This window comes from Nelumbo nucifera, chromosome 4 (assembly GCF_055504915.1).
Source record: "Nelumbo nucifera cultivar China Antique chromosome 4, China Antique-T2T, whole genome shotgun sequence".
NCBI lineage: Eukaryota > Viridiplantae > Streptophyta > Magnoliopsida > Proteales > Nelumbonaceae > Nelumbo > Nelumbo nucifera.
In genome coordinates, this window is record NC_142652.1 from 33496984 (window position 1) to 33516942 (window position 19959).

The 19959-nt window shown below is 35.1% G+C and overlaps 2 protein-coding genes across 6 annotated transcripts; one reads left to right on the forward strand and one right to left on the reverse strand.

Annotated features, from left to right (window-relative positions):
* Window positions 1-2067: 2067 nt before the first annotated feature.
* LOC104609985 (protein RSI-1-like) lies at window positions 2068-3512 on the forward strand. Its single transcript, XM_010276439.3, has 3 exons — window positions 2068-2381; window positions 2469-2499; window positions 3178-3512. Exons 1-3 carry the CDS (start codon window positions 2301-2303, stop codon window positions 3360-3362), a joined length of 297 nt encoding a protein of 98 aa, XP_010274741.1. The 5' UTR covers window positions 2068-2300; the 3' UTR covers window positions 3363-3512.
* A 999-nt stretch (window positions 3513-4511) lies between these two features.
* LOC104609986 (senescence-associated family protein) lies at window positions 4512-19541 on the reverse strand. 5 transcript variants are annotated; one of them, XM_019199849.2, is made up of 13 exons: window positions 19384-19540; window positions 17735-18180; window positions 12932-13111; window positions 12147-12220; window positions 11931-12007; window positions 11757-11828; window positions 6559-6627; window positions 6293-6330; window positions 6048-6165; window positions 5853-5921; window positions 5659-5762; window positions 5250-5325; window positions 4512-5155 (listed from the first exon to the last, which is right to left on the reverse strand). In XM_019199849.2, exons 2-13 carry the CDS (start codon window positions 18070-18072, stop codon window positions 4991-4993), a joined length of 1380 nt encoding a protein of 459 aa, XP_019055394.1. In that variant the 5' UTR covers window positions 18073-18180; window positions 19384-19540; the 3' UTR covers window positions 4512-4990. The 5 variants fall into 5 exon arrangements, with proteins under 5 accessions (XP_019055394.1, XP_010274742.1, XP_088758814.1 ...); XM_010276440.3 differs by having other exon boundaries at window positions 19403-19538; XM_088902688.1 differs by having other exon boundaries at window positions 19164-19395.
* Between the last annotated feature and the right edge of the window lie 418 nt (window positions 19542-19959).

Here is a 19959-nt window from a genome sequence, read left to right on the forward strand (position 1 = left end):
ACTTTCAATTGAGTAAGGACTGCAAATGGGATGGTATAGGCAATAATTGTTTTGGACGCAATTGTAACTTTTGTCCCTTGTGGGATTTGATTGGACTTCTTGTAATTTCAAAATTTAATTCATTTTACTAAAATTATCAGTTCTTTTGCTGATCAATAAAAAAAATGTTACAATTATATTATGAGAAAAATAGGTTTTAGACAGTATCTTTCTAATATGCTAATATACAAAGTTACAAACACATAATTTACATACAATTATATACATAATCAGTTCAGGTCTTAATTGGTTCAGAACAATCAGACCCAATTATAATCAGGACACAATGCAGACCCAGGCCTAATATAAATGGCTCGGTTTGGTCCAGGTTTGTTGGATAGCCCCAACCATTCACAGCCCTATATATGTGGCCTGTTGACTATAGGTTCAGTTTTTGATTTCTTCTTATTCAAACCAGTTGACTGGGCTAATACTTTGTCAGATAACCTGGTCGGGTCATAGAGAGGCCGCTGAAGGTGTTGGTAATTGTTCCAAAACTCTGAAATCTGCAGTTGTTTAGGCCTAGTTTGGGAGGAGTGTAAAAGCAAACATGTACAGTGCAAAATCTTGTATTTGGTGTGTCTAAACCTTGTATTTGCACTCTTCGCAAACTGAGCCTTCTTCTCTACTCATCATTTTTGTTGCGGCTTCTACTCAACGCCAATGTGAAGGTGGATTATATGTGATGGGATTCACCATAAGCAAAAATTATACACACTTAAAGCATGGGAATTCAGTTGTACATGGGGAATATCTCCATTCATGAAGAGATATTCCCAATATGTGATGACCAAAATTTTGTTTGCAGGAGATTCGAGCTCGACGGAATTACAGTAAAGGACATGCTTTGCACCAAAGAAAAGATGTTCAGAGTGATTGCTTAGGATATGACCATCTGGTTGCTTTGCTATGCATTAGTTAAGACTAGTGGGGTAGTGAGTGCCTTGCTCTTTGGATGAGATGACAGAAATAGAATTGATGATCTCTCTTTCCAGCAAGGAATCTTTTGGTTAAATTGCCTCTCAAGCAATTACTCCGAACATTTTCTTTGGTGCAAAGCATGTCCTTTAGACCTTTACTGTACTATTAACGCATATACTCCACCTTCCACATTGGCGTTTAGTTAAAGCCACAACAAAGATGATGATTAGAGAGTAAACAACTGCAAATTTCAGAGTTTTGGAACAATTACCAATGCCTTCGGCGGCCTCTCAATGGCTCGACCAGGTTATCTGACCAAGTATTGGCTAGAGATGCAAACAGATCGAATTGAATTCGAATTGGGATACATCCAAATCTGATGTGATAAGAATCTGAGAGATCTGAATTCGATCCCATTGATTTGTAAAGCACATTCTCAAATTTAATTTGTAAACATATTTGATTTGATTAAAATATTATTAACAACTCTATATAAAATTAGCACAATTTATTATATTAAAGCATCTTCATCACCATTATCATCTAAGCTTTGTCTCAACTATAAGGGATTGGCTACATGAATTCCATTTCATCATTTCATTCTGTTTGATGCTATGAAAAGACAAATTAAGATCCATAATCATGAGAATTCCGCAAGAGTTTCAATGTTGGCTGCCAACCTGGTGCAACCATCGTTTATCCGGGGTGGGGACCAATGGTGTAAGACAAGCTCTTACTAACGAAGTTATAAATTTGAACCAAAATCAGATCAAAATCCAAATCTAACTTAAACCTATTGGATTTTAATTTGAATTGGATCAAAATCCAATCCATTTGCAACCTAGGTAGCAAATGGCCCAATGCCGACTCTCCCATGTTCCCTTACCCTTGACCGCATGATCCATTCATTAATCATAGATAGTGAACAAAACAGCTCCATGTGTTGATACACAGATCCAATTGGGAATAAGATATCTGCTGAGAATCTGAGTTATCTTTCATATATTTAAATGATAAGGAGATCAGAAGTTATTACTAAATTATTAATAATACCATTGAAATAGAATGAGAAAGGAAGCAATTGAGTAGAATAGCAGAGGCAAAGCACATGCAGACTGCAGTGTAAACATGCCGCTTTTATCGCTTTCCTTCCATGAGCTATCCACCGACTTCCAGCCCATTTTCACGCCTCAAACAACGCATCCTTACACTTGATCGTACACTCGGAAGCTCTATAAGTTAGACCCAGTTTCTTAACTTCTGTGTCTGCTAAAATCTAAGAGACCTTTGTTAGGGAGAGAGTGAGACTGTAAGAGACCAGAGACCAAGCAGTTGCAGACATGGCTGGAAGCAATCGTCGCAGTTCCCACTTGTTGCTCTTGTTTGTGCTTCTTCTAATTGCATTGTCTAGTGTAGCAGAGGTAGCACTGATACCCATCCTTAGTGACTGTTGGTGAACTAGTCTGTTGTAAATTTTCTCTCATCTTTAGCTCTCACCTTTCTTACAGGCATATGACAATTTCCGGTCGTCGTCAAATAGTAAGTTATTATACTTGTATCCAGATTCCAGGAATACTGTTTGTTTGTAATTTGGCATTCAGTGTAAGAGCGCAGACCACCATAGACCCAACTAAGTCTAAGTGCATTAGGTCCGGTCTAATCAACCCAACAGAGCATGTATTACAAGGAAGGAAGGTTCAAAATTTCGTATTGACACCCTATTGATATACCTTTTTTAAGGATAATCCCCAAACCCTTGTTTTATATGTTAAACCATGTAAAAACCTTCCCCTCTGATATTTTTGAAAAAAAAAAAAAAAACTTATGTGTGGTGCAAAGTACTGATACACCCCTTCCGCCATATGGGCGATACTTTGAACCATGATTATAAGAGTCTAGAAATCAACTTCTCCATTTAATAAATAAGAAATATAAACAATAAATTACAGGGGGACCCTCCCACCACCGACATTCCCACAGACCCCTCTCCTGGATTATCTTAGGCAATTCTTACTCTCCTCTCTGCAGTCACCAACCTACGGGAAACCACATTGGCTTGATTCCTTGCTGAAGGGTACGTAGTGAAACCCCTCCAGAAACCCCCCCACTTCTCAGCTTCCCTAACCCATTTCCCCATGTTCCTTGTACTCAGTACCTAACTGTTGCATCCAAGCTCTACTGTACCAGAAAAATAACTAGTGAGACTTGGTTTTGCAGAGTTTTGCAGGCCGAAGTGTAGGCGTCGCTGCTCGGCTACATCACATAAGTCGGCTTGTATGTGGTTCTGCCTCATGTGCTGCTCCAAATGCAAGTGTGTCCCTCCTGGCACCTATGGAAAAAAGAATGCCTGTCCATGCTATAGCAACATGAAGACCAAAGAGGGAAAACCCAAGTGTCCATGAAGCCTGAAAATTTGAGCTAATTTGTCTCAGTGCCAGTGGAGGATTAGAAATTAGGTTTTTCTTTTCTCTATAGTTTTGGTGCAATTTGTAAGCCCCTAGTTTTAGTTTGGGGATCAAATAAAAAGTATTTTCTTGGCATTACTTCTGCAATGGATATTGGGCCTTGTATGTTTTTGGGTCCATACTAGATTGAGGTGTGGACTTTGAATTGGGGACTACCCCAACCCACCTCAACCCAGCCCTACATTATTATATGTAATAATCACCGCTCTCTCAATAACCACAACTACCCATTATTTTGGGATTGTTTTACTGTTCTTTTTATATATGGCAAGAATTTAATCTGCCTCTCCTTGGTCTGCAGCTTAAGTGGCCAAGAGACACCCTTTTTTTCTTGTATTAGCCATGTGGAACATGTAACCAGAGAGAGAGAGAGAGAAGCAAGGTTCAAAATATTTCATGTATCAGTGTATTTCATGGATAGATATCAGCTTTTGAACCCACCGAAATGCCTATTGTAGAGATTTAAGGCCCTATAAGGAGATTCAGTATTTCACCCAATTATAGGAAACCATTTCCCCCCAAAAATAATCTTCTACATAAGAACGGAATAATAAAGCAACAGCTTATTAATAAAGTCAAAAGGAATAATACCTTAGTCCCCTGCTATGGAGGTTTATGTTGATAAATAAAAGCTCCAATAAACAATAAATAGATTTTTCAAGTTATAAGAGTTATTTTCTAAGGAATAAAGGGGGGTGTCTAGATTTTACAAGTTTTCTTTTTCTTTGCTCATTTGCAACATTAAGCTAGTAATTAAAGGTCCATTATATACAAAGAGATCCAATTTGTACATCATAATGATGGCATCAAACGCATTTGGGGAGACATTGGTGAACAAAGAACTTTTATGTGTGGCTTTTAGGAGGGCTGAAGGTGAGCAAAAAGATTATTAAAGTAACTTATCAAAGAAAAAAGGTTATTAAAGTATATTCATAATTAGTGATAGGGTGGTGGTTGTAGAAAAGAGAGGCTGCTCTGTGGTCTTACAGAAATGAAGTGAAAAAGAGGGTAAAGATTATATATATATATTTCACTGTTTTATAATAGTAAAATTGATGGTTATTGATCAAAGAAGAAAAAGAAACATTGCAAAAATTATGAAATGCATTATTGCCATTAGATAACTTTACAAGCTAAACAATACAAACTCTTTCTCACATTTGAGACATTTGTAAACTGAGAACTTCTGTGGCTTTTGGGGAGAGGTTAATGTTACGAAATACATTATTTCCATTAGATAACTATACAAGCTAATCATTGAAGCATCATTGGAAGCACTTCTTACATTTGAGGAGACATCAGCGAACTCAGTAACTTCTGTGGCTTTAGGGGAGAAGCTAAACATTTCAAAATTATGAAATACACTATTCCCATTAGATAACTATGCGAGCTAAACATTGCAAGACAATCTTTGGTTAGGTTGTGACTTGTGAGCTCCTTCTCTTGCTGTTGGAACTAGGAAGAATAATGCATTCATTGGTCCTGTAAGCTCTGAAACTTATTTATGCCCGATAATCTTTTCTCATGCAAATATTCACAATAAAACATAACTGTACTTGGCCTGTCTAAGCATCTTCATCAGCTTCTTCTTCCATATCTATTTCCATTGCTATTTGTTTCATTGTGAACCTCCAACTATCTCCCTCTTCTATTTCCCACTGTCTCTTCAATTCTTCTATGGCTTTGGACGCTGCAGCAGCAACAGCTGGGTTGCTGTCTTGTGCTAGCCTCTATCCAATTAACTAAGATATTAAGTATCTCTATGAAGAAACATAATCTGAAAATAGAACTCATTTGATCATAATGCTTGACGAAATAAGCTACCTGCAATGCTCCCATGCCTGCATTTCCAAGAGTCCACATAGATGGAGCTGCAGCCAATGCATTGGCTAGCGCTTTCCTACATAGAAACAGTAAACAAACCAAAACAAAAGAACACAACTTGAGTCTCAAAAGATCAAAGCTCAAAATACGAGTGAGGATAACCTTCACTTCCATGTTGTATGCTTTTTTGCAAATGATCCATATTGAACTTGATCAGTGGAGAAATGATAAAGTTGCAATTGTTGTTCAAAAAATAAAGATTGTTTATTTTCATAATCAAGCTTCAAAAATAAAAATAAAGAAGGAAAATACTGTAAGTTGGAAGTTTTCAGGACTAGCCAATTGGATTTTATTAGTGAGATTATAAATAATACACTTCAGCAAATAAATGCTAGAGAGTAATGCTTACCTGGTATTGACATCAGGCGAGCTTGAACACTCTGCCAATAACGAGGCACTACTTTTACCATCCATTGCATCAAGATCAATCAGAGTTGCAACTAACAATTCAAGCTGCTCAAAGTAGAAAATCAAAGCTTCATTAACATGGCATAAGTAAACAGCAAAATTCCAAAGAAGAGCAAGAATCTTTCAGGATCAGACCTCTTCAGGATTAGTGTAGTCAATGCCATCGGCTTCAGATAGAGCTGATGCCATACTCCAGTAAGCATCCTATAAATTATTAACCATGAAAATAGTGATATTAATTTAGAGATTAAAAAGAAATAATAAAGGAAACAGTTATGCACGGTAAGTACCTGAATGATACTTGTCCAAAAGGAGGGAAAAATAAAATACCTGAATGGCAGTAATACGATCAGTAGAGACTTCAGGAAAGATATCAAGACTCTTTCCGTTCTTTTCAAGTACTATACAATCTGTCATGTCATCATCAGAAGATAGAGAACCTTGTTTCCTATGTAAATGATAGCATGACTAACAGTTAGTGATTAAATTCCATGGTATGAGGTGCAGAGATTTTCCATATTAAAAAAAAATGAAGAAATCAAAATAATTAAATCACATTGCATAGTTTAACTCACAGTTTAGTCACCATCATGTCATGAATGTTCTTGACAAACTGCAAGATCACGAAGCAAAAAGAGTATTATTTTTTAATGTTTCCTCCCTTCAATATGGACAGTAAGAAAATGTAGTATATAAAATTATCAAGTCAGATAAGTGTAATCATAGAAAAGTAGTTTGATCTAAAGTAATTCAATTATGCTACGTCAAAATAAAACTAACTGGATAAACCTGCATCTCTTCTAGAATATATTACAACACGACTGATAGCAAATACTTTTACCTCCAAAGCCATTAGGGCATCTTCCATGGCTCGCCGCTTAACAATGACGTCAGCTCGCCGCAAATCCGCCTGGAAAGCAACAAAAACAGTTTTCAAGAATTATTTGATTGTAATATAATACTTTTTTTGGTAAGTAATAAAGCATTTTATTAAAATTAATCAAGGTGAACTAACAAAAGATATAGGAAAGAGATCCCCAAAGAGGCGTGAGGTGGTGCCTCAAAAACAAAGAAAAATTACAGTTGAGCCCAAAATAAATGATCCTTGTGCATCCCTTGCTTAGCTAGTAGGTCTTCCAGCCCATTAGCCAATTTCAACCACCCAGTTACCAATTTAGAGTCTCCTTCAATGACCAAACTCCCGAAGTTCAACTCTTTAGCAATCTGTGCTCCCTGTAAAACTGCTTGGACCTCTGCATTAACCACACCCCCCACTCCGATTGGACCAGAGAATAAGGCAACAATCTGACCCTCTGCATTCCTGAATACACCTCCAATACCAGAAGGCCCGGGATTACCAAGGCTACTGCCATCAAAGTTTAGCTTTATGAAGCATTCGTCAGGGGGCTTCCAGGTTACAACAGGTTTTTCCTTAACCAAAGAAGATTTTGCAACTAATTCCCAGTTTCTCCAAATGTCAACAATGTGATTGTAATGTAATACTTCGACAATGTGATTGTGCAAAAGTAGTTTCCTCTTATGAGTGCAAAAGGATGTGCATGTATTCTACTTTTGTGTCTATGAATGAAATTTCAATTAAAATTCATCAGTTATTATCTCTCCAACTATACAAATCATTTTGTTTTTGAATTAGGTGGATGCATGCTAGTTGCATGGATCTTCCTCCGAAATCTGATATCAAGCTTAATTTTGACAGATACAATTGGGGTAACAGACCCATCCAGGTGTGGAGTTTTTCAGGGACAACACAGGATGGTATTCCCTGATTTCCTACTCTATGAGGATGTGTTATTTGGTTATACCTTGCCCAAGGTATGAGATTGTCTTCTTTGCTAGGACTCGAGTGGATCATTATAGAAGTGGACCTCTAAATTGTAACTGAGGTGCCACTGCTTGGTGTAATGGTAAATTGTCAGGCTGACAAGTGTGAGGATCTGGGTTCAAGTCTGAGAGTGGCCACTTTGTGCAAAAGAATGCCAAAGGTTAGGTCAGTATCCAGTCCACTCCTCTCAAGACCCCAGATATCTGGGAGTGACATTGGGTAATAGCCTTTTTTACCTCTAAATTGTAACTGGTTGATTGAAATATATACCTTTGGGACCAGAGAGGCTGAATCATCCTTTCAAAGAGGTCATATCTTTGACATCTAAATTGAATGGTGGTTCTGAGGTCCACTAACTCAGTGGCAGATAGGCTTGCTAGAGTGGACATGATGAGGAATAATTTGTACTGAGATATACCTTTCCAACAGAAAGGTAATTTTGTATTTTCATATAATTGACACCCTCATAAATAGGGTATCTTGAGGCCTTAGGATTGCCATTTTTCTCTTTTTTTTTCTTTTTGTTGGTAGATCATATAGACTTTGTATCTCATTTTCTCCCTTTTGTGCATTTCACTTAGCTAATGATAAAAGAACAGTTTATTAAATTTTAAAAAATTATCTTGGGACAGATTTTACAAGAATTGGGGAACTTTGCACTGGCATGTGCAAGAGCTAGGAAAACCCCGGGTTATGAATTGGTGGGACTAATTACCAGTTATTCTTGTACAAGTAGTTTGGGGATATATGCATCTAGCTTTCACTTATGTCACTTGTATTTGTGTAGTTGGGGAGTATTTTCTGGATTTTAGTTTAAGCTAAGCTGCAGGGCTACCTCATATATAATTGCTTTATGATCTGAAAAAACAGAGCAGATTTAGAGAAACCAAGAGCAGGTTGAGGTTTCACTTGAAGGAATGGGGAATTTCTTTCTCCAGGAGTGAATCCTAGAAATCTGCCATAAGGACAAGTTACTACTCCTTTGTCACACATGTCATTCACAATTTGCTGAATCAAAACAGTTATACAGTATACACTGAAGGACATATAATTGCCTCATAGAAGTCTGTCATATGGACATTGAACTTATGCTGTCTTGTACAAACCTGTAAATGAATAATGTTGCCTGCCATATTTATGACAACAAAGTTTCAAAACCATGGAACCTCCAAGAAAGACAAAGTTTGGTCAATAATGTCCTGTTTTGGAACAAAATATAAAAATCTGAGATATCACTAACTTCTATTTGGCCTAGGCACTAAAATCCTTCTCTTGATGAACTACTTTCCTTGGCTCTCAAAAAAGAAAATTATTACCATGCTAACTTTTTATCTATACATTGATGTTTAGACTACTTTTGCCTATGAAAAGTCAATTTTACATCTGATTCCTGGGTGCATTACAATAACATGATCCTCTAAAAATAAAGGCCTATACACAAAAAATCTTTCAGAGCCAGAACCTTATCCATCATAAAATTGCTTGCATTGGCACAGAAAGGTCATCCAATTCCTTCAAAAATTCTTCCATTGCTTTTTCTCCTAGAGTCCAATTAACCACAAATAGGACCAAATTCAAGAGGATAGCACTCCTACTGCCTACCGAAGGAAATACCCAGCAAAGGATAGCATCAAGAAGTTGAAGAAAGACAAGATGAAGCAGCATTTAGGAGAGAGCTCCCTCTCCAAAAGAAGAAAAAAAAATACTCACAACACAGAAAACTCAAAATAAACAAGAAAAGCATTATTCCTTTAACAGATTTGCATATAATGAATCTTTGGGATATCCTGAGATCTCTAAAGTTCGGTTCATCAACCATAAGCATCTCATCCAGGAAGAAAATCCACTTGATAGTCTCAACTCTCTAGAGGGGAACATGGCTATGAGCAATTCATCATTAACATAATCAATCACTACTCCAGCAAGAACCACACAGAAGGACATAATTGAGAATCCTCCCTTCAGATATTATTTCCAAACAATTCTGTTCCTTTGCTCTGGCCAAATAGGGATTTCCTTTTAACACTTGAGGCAAAGGCAGTATCTTAACTATAAGAAAGATCCTCTAGAATAATAAGGAAAATCAGTATCCTTCGGTACAATCTTACTCTAATGCCAGCTTGTAATGCATGTCACTGATGACAGAAAGTAGAGAAGAGAAAAATAAGGAAGGGAGATGAGAGACATTTTAGGCACAAAACTTAGAATAGCAATTGTCAACTCCTACCTTCTATATTAGTTCAATCAACCAGTGATCTACTAATATAGAAGGTAGGAGTTGACAATTGCTATTCTATCTAAGTAGGAGTTGACAACTGCTTTGTTCTCTGGACCGATTGGCATGGGCAACTCTCTAAAAGCTGAGTTAATGGCATTGCTACAAGGGCTGAAGATAGCTAAGCAACTAGGAATGAGGCATATTGTGGTTCAAGGGAACTCCAAGGTGACCATCTCTTGGGCTAAAAACAATAGAAGTATTCCGTGGACTTTCAAACAAGTGATAAGAGAAGTGGAAAAGGTTGCAAGGGAGGTAGAGGCTGAATTCAAATGGATTAGAAGGAGTGCAAATGGGCTAGCTGATTATCTTGCTAAACAAGGGGCTTTGAGGCAACAATTGTTTTGGGCTACAATGTAAAGTGGGACAGAAATATGTAATAGTGTGGGAGCATTAATCCCATACACAAAACTGTAAAACTTTATTTTAACCCTAATTTCAAATAAAATTCTCTTTTGCTGATAAAAAAAAAAGATCTACTAACAAATTTGGCATGATAAATGGCACAAAAAGAGAATCTATACTATATTTAAAAGTGGGAATACAAATGTGAAACTTTTTTTGGACTAAAATTACCCTCTACTTCTTTGTTTGAGAAAGGGTATAAAAGTTATTTTATTACAACTTTAATGCCAGCTTTAATGGCTACTAAAATGCCCATAATTGTGCATTTAGTCCATCTCTAATGGTAAGGGTTGAAAATGTAACTTCAATTATTACTTCCCATGTCATTTAATCCCTTCTCATTAAGTCTTATACTTAAATTATTAACTCCCATTTTCTCTTATTAAATTAGATCTGTCAATATTTTTAACTATATAAACCCATATAAAACTAATTCAAAAACAAAACCATTTTTAATTCAAGTGGTGGCTAAGTAATTCAACCATCTGAATCAAACTGGTCAACCTATGAAGTCATAGTTATGTAATAAAAATTTTTAAGTAGAAATAAATATAGAACCTTACAAAAATGTAGAAAAAATTAGACACATTTATGATATTTTTATTAATCAAATTAAAAAAGAAAGTGTAATAAACAAGAATTATTTTTAGTGGTAATGAAAATGAAATACATAATATAGAACTGACCAAAAATGAAATTATTTTACTGTTTGGCAAGATCATTAGTTCAAATTTTGGGTCAAACATATTAACCTTTAATGCATAAATAAATAATAAAAGTTAATAAAATATAAAAATGAAAAAAATACATAAATTTTGCAAAAAAAAAATTAGGCACATGTATAATATCATATATTTATCATATTAAACAAAAAGTAAGTGTGGCACATTAGAATTATTTTTACACACAAAAATACAAAAGAGCTATAGAAACAATTGAACACATCTATAATTCTATATTTACACTACTATTAAAAATATGAATAAAATTGTGAAACTTTCTTTTGACTAAAATATTCATTTTTGAATTTAGTCCCTATTTCGTTATGAGGTTTAAATTGTAAATTGAACTACTACTTTTCACCCCATTCAAATCACTCTATTTAAATCTTACATTTTTTTATAAATGAGCAAAAAAAAGATACACCAAAAAGATTAAATATTACAAAAAGAAGAATCTAGCCAATAAAATAGGCTTCTCAATGACACTTAAAAACTTCATAACTCGATTTGATTATCACATATTTGGATGAGGTGTTTATGTAATCAAATGCAGATTACCTGATTAATAATAAAAATAAAAATATATAAAAACAAAAAAATAAAAAATACATAAAGTTTATAGAAAATTTTGGGCACATTATTACTATCATTATCATCATCTAGAATTACCACGTGCAAAGCACATGCACACTTACTGGTACTAATAAAAAACAAGAAAATAATTTCTACCACCCAAGCCATAAAATTAAACAAGGTAATATATCAAGACTATCAAACAAAGGGAATGAAATAACCTCCAATGCTCCATCGCTCCAATGCTGCTCTGCTGCACTTTTCAACTTAGATTGAGCTTTGTCTTTTAAGACCTAATGGTGCATACAGGTGTTAATCAATATCAACAAGCAGGTCATGAAAACGGATCATTTGCCTACAGGAAAACAGAAAATGAGCTATGAAAAAAGACACACCATGGCTATATGATGCAGTCGTTCAGCTCTTCTCTTCACACTATTATCAATTTTTTCAGTGTCCTCTCTTGCTCGAGCTATTCAATTTATATCCAAATGAAGATTTAAAGAGACAAAGAATGACTATATAAGTTCAGAAAATTAAATAGTAGTAAATTAAACAACATACTAGTGCTAAAGTTAAACTACTTTGGAATAGAAAGTAGCAGAACTTACCATCAAGCTTAAGAAACTCAGAACCAAGAACTGCAACATCTTGGCGGGCACGATCATTTAGCCTCATTATGCCACTGAAACATAATTGAAATTTTATAAGTGGATATCCCCAAGTACACATGATTTGCAAAGCATGCAAAATAGAACAGAACTTCTAGCTTGCAGAAAAAGGGAAACCCTGTACAACTTATAAAAGTAAATGCCATGGGTGATAATCTATTTAAGATGGATGTGGTATGGCTCAAGTAGACAATGAATCTGAGCTCCTATAAGCTTTATTCCAACTTAAAAAAGGCCATTACCCAATGTTGGTCTTAGCTATCTGGGGTCTTGGGAGGGGTAGACTGGATAATGTCCTAACCTTTGGCATTTTTTTGCACAAAGTGGCCACTCTCAGACTCAAACCTCTTTTCTCATGCTTTCCAGCCCGAGATTCTATGCCAACTATACATGATTAACTAAACTAATCCTGGACCACCATTTTACTCTATGCATAACCAGATTCTCTGTTAAATCATAGGGTTCAACTTCATTGGTCATTCACTTGCCTTGAGCATTCAACAACTTACACCAAATTACCCCACTGGTGCAGCAGTTTCCCTTTGGTGTAAATTAGTGAACCATACCAGCTAATTCCTCTCATTTTACCACCTGTTCAGACTACCTAATTTGCTACAAACACACATTAATCTCTAGATTTATCCTTCTTAACCCAGGTGCCAACCATTAATACATGCTGGTTGACAAAATCCATATGGAGCACAACTTATGTGAGTAAAACTTACCGTGAAAGCAAGACAATGTCATTACGGGCCCTTTCATTAACATACTTTGCATCATTGCAAACAAATTTACATGCTTCAGCTAGCCCCCGACTTGAATAAGAAGTGCCTTCAGGAATGACTGGATGCTCAGGCAAGAGTGAATCAAACAACTCTTCAACATCTTCATCTCCAACTTTGGTTCTGTGTACCAAGGACATATTCATGAATATGTGATATCATACAAAAATTAATTAACCTATAACTGGTATGTACAAATATAAGATAATCTTTCAACACAATGAACAAATCTGCAAAAAGACACTTTCCAGAGAGAATCTTGCAACGGTGATCTGGACACTTTGGGAGAAAGAAATCTAAGAATTTTTGAAGACAGGGAAAGAAGTATGGAAGCTGTGATAGAAGTAATAACTTTAATGGTGTCTCATTGGGTGAAACTTTAAAGCTCTTTGCAGATTTTAAAATTGAAGATTCTTTCAGTGTGTGGGGCTTAATTTCTGTTTCCTCCTAAAGCAGACAAAGAATTATAGAAACCTGGTCACCCCCATGTGCTGGGTGGAAGAAATTGAACTTTGATGGTAGCTGTATGGGCAATCCTGGCCCATCTGGTATTGGTGGGGTTATTACAGAAGAAAATGGAAACATCCTAGCAATGTATTTCAGGTCCTGTTCAGCAAGGTGAGTGGTGAGATCAGAACTAATGGCAGCAGTTTACAAGATGGAGAAGGCTAAAGAAATGGGGATTGAGAGACTAATCATTGAAGGTGATACAAAAATAGTTGTGGGCTAGATGAAAAAGGAGGAAAGGATAATTTGGCTGCTAAGGAATGAGTCCAGGCGCTTCAAACAGTTATCTAAAGATATGCTCATCCAAATAAGATGGATTAGAAGATCTGCAAATAGCATGTCGGATGGCCTAGCTAAACAAGGAATTCAGAGACAATCCATGTTTTGGGCTCAGTTGTAAATTTGGGATGGCTTTGGGTTTGCTGTTTTTTCACAACCTCTTGTTGTATTCTTCTATTCTAATTTAATGAATTAATTTTCTTGTTGCTGATCAAAAAAGAAAATATAGCAATTCAACATAAATTTGGTTCTGAACACAAAAGGACACGTGAAAGTTACTATTCCACTATTTCATTAATAATAATTTGCATCCAATTGAGATTCAGGAAAGAATCTCCAAGGAACATGGAGAATGGCTGATTTTAAGGAGTTAAAGAGAGTATGGATCTAGAAGAATAACTCTAATAGTATTCTGATATAGGCATCATGGCCAAAAAGGGAAAATTTTAGCTTAACAGTTCACACTATGGTTATAGGAATCACTCCTAGAGAAAAGCATCACACCTTCTAAAATATTTGAGAGATTTTTCATTCAAAGTAATCAAACAATAATTCTTCATTTCTTCCAAAAGAACACTCTATAAGTATATATATAGACTTGGCCCAAGAGATTTCTTCATAATCAAGTAACTCTTTTCAGCTGCTTGTCACATGACAAGATATACATTCATTTCCTCAGTCCTCACATCCTTGTCACCTACTTAGTGTTCTTATTTTTTTGGCAAATAAAAAGCTATTGTATTAAAAGGAGGGCGACATCCCCTCAAATAAGTGGAACAGAACAGTGAGGGAAATACGCAATAAATATGGGCTTCCCCTTAGTTATATACTAAATTTTTATCAAAATTTCCATTCCCAATGATTGAAAAAAAAATTGATATTTAAACCCTTCAAGCTCCCTTGCCTGTGCTGACTGGCTGATCAGCACCACTCTGCCCTGCCCAGGAGAGCTGTCTGATTTGTCCTTATTTGTCTTGTTTATTTTTGTTCTTTGTCCATGTTTCTATATGCCTTATATATACACACACACACACACATACTAGTAAGTGTGCACATGGCAATTCTACATGATGATAATAATAGTAATAATGTATCCAAAATTGTCTATAAAATTCACGTATTTTTTATATTTTTTGTTTCTCATTGTTAATCGAATGCATATTGCAAAATCCAAATCATGTTATGTAAACACCTCATATTAGGCTGCAAAGTTTTGAGTATCTTTGACAAGCCTTCCTGCTTGGCCAGATGGACTATTCTTTTTGTAATGTTTTATCTTCTTAGTGTATCTTCTTTTGTTCATTTATAACAACAAAAAAAATGTAAAATTTAAAAAGAGGGAATTGAATGAGGTAAAAAACAGTAGTTCAAAATATATTTTAACCTCACAATTAAATAGAGATTAAATTCAAAAAATGGGTATTTTAGTTAAAAGAAAGTTCCACAATCTTATTCATATTTTTAATAGTAGTGTAAATATAGAATTATAGATGTGTTCAATTTTTTCTATAATCTTTTTTATTTATATGTGTAAAATATTTCTATTATGTACACTTATTTTTTGTTTAATATGATAAATATATGATATTATACATTTTTCCAAATGTTTTTTGTGTTTTTATATTTTATTAATATTTATTATTTAATTATGACATTAAAGGTTGCCACATTTGACCCAAAAGTTGAACTATTCATCTCCGCCAAATAGGAAAATAATTTCATTCTTGATTAGTTTTAGATTATGTAACTCATTTTCATCATCAATAAAAATAATTATTATTTATTACACTTGTTTTTTAATTTTTCTACATTTTTGTAACTTTCTATATTTATTTCTATTTAAAAATTTTAGTATATGACTATGCGTTCAATAGTTGACCAATTTGATTCAGATGGTTGAATTGATTAGTCGTCACTTGGACAAATAATGGTTTCACTTTTATGTTTTAAAATATATGGGTTTATACTGTTCAAATTATTAGACATAGATATAATTAGTAGCATTTATTAATGAAAAAAGATCTTAAACATATGATTTAATAATAGAAAACGGGAGCTAATACCTTAAATATAAGACTTAATGAGAGGGGATTAAATGAGGTGAAAAGCATTAATTGAAATTACATTTTCAACCCCCATAATTAGAGATGGACTAAATACACAAATATGGGCATTTTAGTCAAGAAAAGTTATAGGATTTAGGGGTGTCCACGGTTTAGTTAACAGAACCATGGGCAATTTTTGCAAACCGAACCGGTACCACCGGTTTTTCCATTTCTCCAAACCGAAACCGAACCAGTACCACCAGTTAACCGGTCCGCCAGTTTCGGTTTTTGACCGGTTTGGTTCTTTGGTTTTTGGTTTTTTATATTTATAATATATATTATATAAATATATGTATTATATTATATAATAAATAATAAATGATATATAATATATTATAAATATTTAAAAATATATAATATATTTACAAATAGATTATTATAAATATAATATGTGTATATATTTATAGATAATGAATATATATTTATATATAATATATAGAAAATATGTGACATATATTAAAAATATATATAAAATATACATATAAATATATATACCGGCCGGTTCGGTTAACTGCCAGTTTTTTTGTAGGTTAACCAAAAACCGAACCAGTCCTTCGGTTTTTCAAAAATACCAAACTGAAACCAAACCGATCGGTTTGGTTAACCACATTTTGCGGTTCAGTTTTTCGGTTTTTCATGGACACCCCTAATAGGATTTAATAAGAGAGAATGACAGTTAATACCTTAAATATAAGACTTAATGTGGGGGGATTAAATGAGGTGAAAAGCATTGATTGAAAATACATTTTCAACCCTCATAATTAGAGATGGACTAAATACACAAATATGGGCATTTTAGTCAAGGAAAGTTCCACTCTCATTCGTGTTTTTTATAATAGTATATATGTATATATATATATGTGTGTGTGTGTGTATGTATATGTATGATAGATTTTATAGATCTGAATGAGTATGCTGAAGCTGTAGAATTGTGACTTGGCAGGCATTACCCATTGGACAGAAGTACTGATAACCCAAGATAATTTGGGATTTTCTGCTAGCTTATAGACTTGGTATTTAAAGGGTATTGGTTATTTTATCAGTATTGAAATGGTAGTGATTCAAAAACTTAAAGGCAATTATTCAGTTTCAGTGTTTGCAAGGCATAAAGAAAAGGTGAACTTGAGTCTAGTAAAATCTAGTCTCGAACCAGTGACATTTGGTAATAGGAACCATATAAATTCCAAATTCCAGTAACTGTACTTCATTTCTCAAGTGAAACGGGAAAAAGCATCGACAGAGAGTTTTTAACAGCCCAAGTTTTCTTATAAGAATACCTGCATATTTGTAATCTCGTTCCAGAAGTAATAGAGGCATGGCATGTAAAGGTTCGACCTGAAATTGCCAGAGGGCCATTGCCCTATGGTGGTCCTGGCTATCTATGATCTTGGGAGGGGTATGCTGGATATTAAACTTAACTTTTGGCACATTTTGCACAAAATAGTCACTCTTGGACTAGAACCTGAATTATCATACTTGCCAGACTGAGATTTTACTATAGCACCAAGCAATCACCCCTACATGTTTGGTGGATTGAACCTGAAATTGTTTCTACATATCTTAATATCAGGGAGGCAAATATGCTTTAAGGTTTGGAGACCTTGGAAATTATAGTACTTCTAAACATATAATGTTGCATGCATACTTTATAATGTTGTTCATAAAAGTAAATTGCTATATACATTTGTCTGTATGAGCATATAATTCTTGAACAATGGGTAATAAAATTCACAGCAACAGTAATAATTTCCGCCATTAAAATGCCAGAACCGACATGTGTCTCTCATGTTATGTTGGCAAGGCAAATCCAATAAAGATCTTAGCTACATAACTAATGTCTTGTGAGAATTCATACCGAGATATTCTTGAACAATCAGCAGGGTGTGTAACACGTTCAGTTGCTTCAGTATTATGTGCTCCCGCTGATGAACATAAAACAGAATGTTCCCGAAAGACAACATAAGCACAAGGTTTTTCACATGGGTACCACAAACTCTCAGAGGAGAAGCTCAGTTTTGCAGCGAACAGATGTCCATTACTTGGTCTCCTAAACTCAACTCTTTGACTTGCAGAGTGTAATCTAGTATGCTGTGATAACTTGGCAAAAGAATAAACAGTCCCATGTGACTCAGTGGCATTGGTCATATTGGTCACCACAGGGCCACCAGACACCCTACTTGCAATCAAAGCCATGGAAGAACCAAGCTAAGTAGCAAATTAGTGGCACTGTTGATTGATAATTGGCTGTTTAGAATGATTGACCAAATTAATTCTAGCCAGTGTTTCCCATTCTATTCATCCCTGAAACCAATGCAAGCACAGCATCTTATTTAATTGCTTTGAGGTCAAGGCATAGAAAAAGGAGCACTCCCATTACCAGAAATGGTGTCTAACAAGCTACAATTATTAGGAAACTGTAATATTACATATATCTAGGATTTCTAAGTGAAGTTACACATTTTAAAACACCATATGGGAATGGCATTGTTAACTTATTTTTATATCAACGATTGGTGCTAGACTAGCCATACTGTGCATTTTGGAAAATTTTCCATGTCAAATTACACAGTAAACACATCATAAAATTCAGAAATCACAACAGGTGGAAAAAATATCTGTTGGATACAATAATTAAAGTTCTGATGAAGGAAGAAACACCAAAGAAGAAGAAATCTTTTAACAAAAAAGTGAGAAACCAAGCTCAATAAAAGTAAAGGATAGAAATAAAAACAATTTTAAAAGGATGAATGGAGTTGCAAATTTTCACTAAGCCTTTTGCTTTTCAATAGATCAAAGTCTTCTATGACTGCAAGACGAACTAGTGTGCAGTAACAGAAGACCATTTCAAACTAAAGGAAAAAGAATATCACAACCATTGGCATTCGCCAAAAAGATATCTATAGACAACAAAAAAGCCCCTAACGATCTCTGATGCAGATGCAGTATCCCCGCTTTGCAATCTTTTCAAGTAGGAATTGGAGGCCTTGAAACACTTGGAAATATTCACAAATGGGTTGCAGACTTGCAGTTGTTTAATGATTTAATGAAAGTGTAATTCATAAAATTCTTGTGACGAAGATTCTACCTCATGCAGTATCCCCTGTTTGTAATCTTCTCAAGAAAATCAGAGGCCTTGGAAAGATTCACAAATTACTTGCAGTGACTTAGTGATGTAATAAAAATGATAAGAAGCAAAGTTCCAATGAACAGCATTATACTTATCCCTTCACATTAACCGAATCACCCCTATTTCAAGTTCACCCTTTACTAAATTTCGAACCTACCTTGGTGAGTTTTCTACATAGACATATAGAGTAAAGCTCAGCATCAATTAAGTTTCGAAAAGCATTCATGAGCTAAGATCACTAATTTAAGCCTGACTAAATCATTGATCATTCACAGAAAGGAAGTCAAGAAGATAACCCAGACCCAGAAAGTTCATTCAAGAAAGAAAACCAGAAATGCAGGAAAAGGGAAAAAAACTGTGAAGAAGGCAGCACTGACGTTTGTCTGATTGTCTCACCTGAGAGAGAAAGGGAGAGGGAGAAGGAGAGGGAGAGGTGAAACGGTTAGCGGACGAAAAAAGAAGTAGAATGGTAACTGGTAAGTTGAGTGGATTTTAGTGAGAGGAAATAGGAACCAGGATTCAGGAAAGAGGAGGGTGCATTGCATCCACATGTTCAGTCTATGGCCCAGTGATCGCCAACACATGATTAGCCAAAAAGTAGTGGATAATTCATAAATGGGTTATGGGCCTTTTCTACCCACTGCGTACACGTAGCCCACTTAAATCCTCCTTTCTCTCTCTTGAGTGCAACGAGTGGGGCCGTGACCGGTGAACGGGGATATATGGCGCTGTCAAATAGTCCGGATCATGATTCGATCCGAATTTGAACCCGATCTTGTCGGAATCAGGAATCGATAATCAGATTGGATTAACTGATTTGAATTTAAATCGACCTATTGGCCTTTGTGAGATCCGACCGGATCTTCGGAATGATTCATATATAAGATTTGTATTTTTGGATCAGATATATCCTAATTCAAATCTCCGATCCATTTGCATCCTATATGTCAATA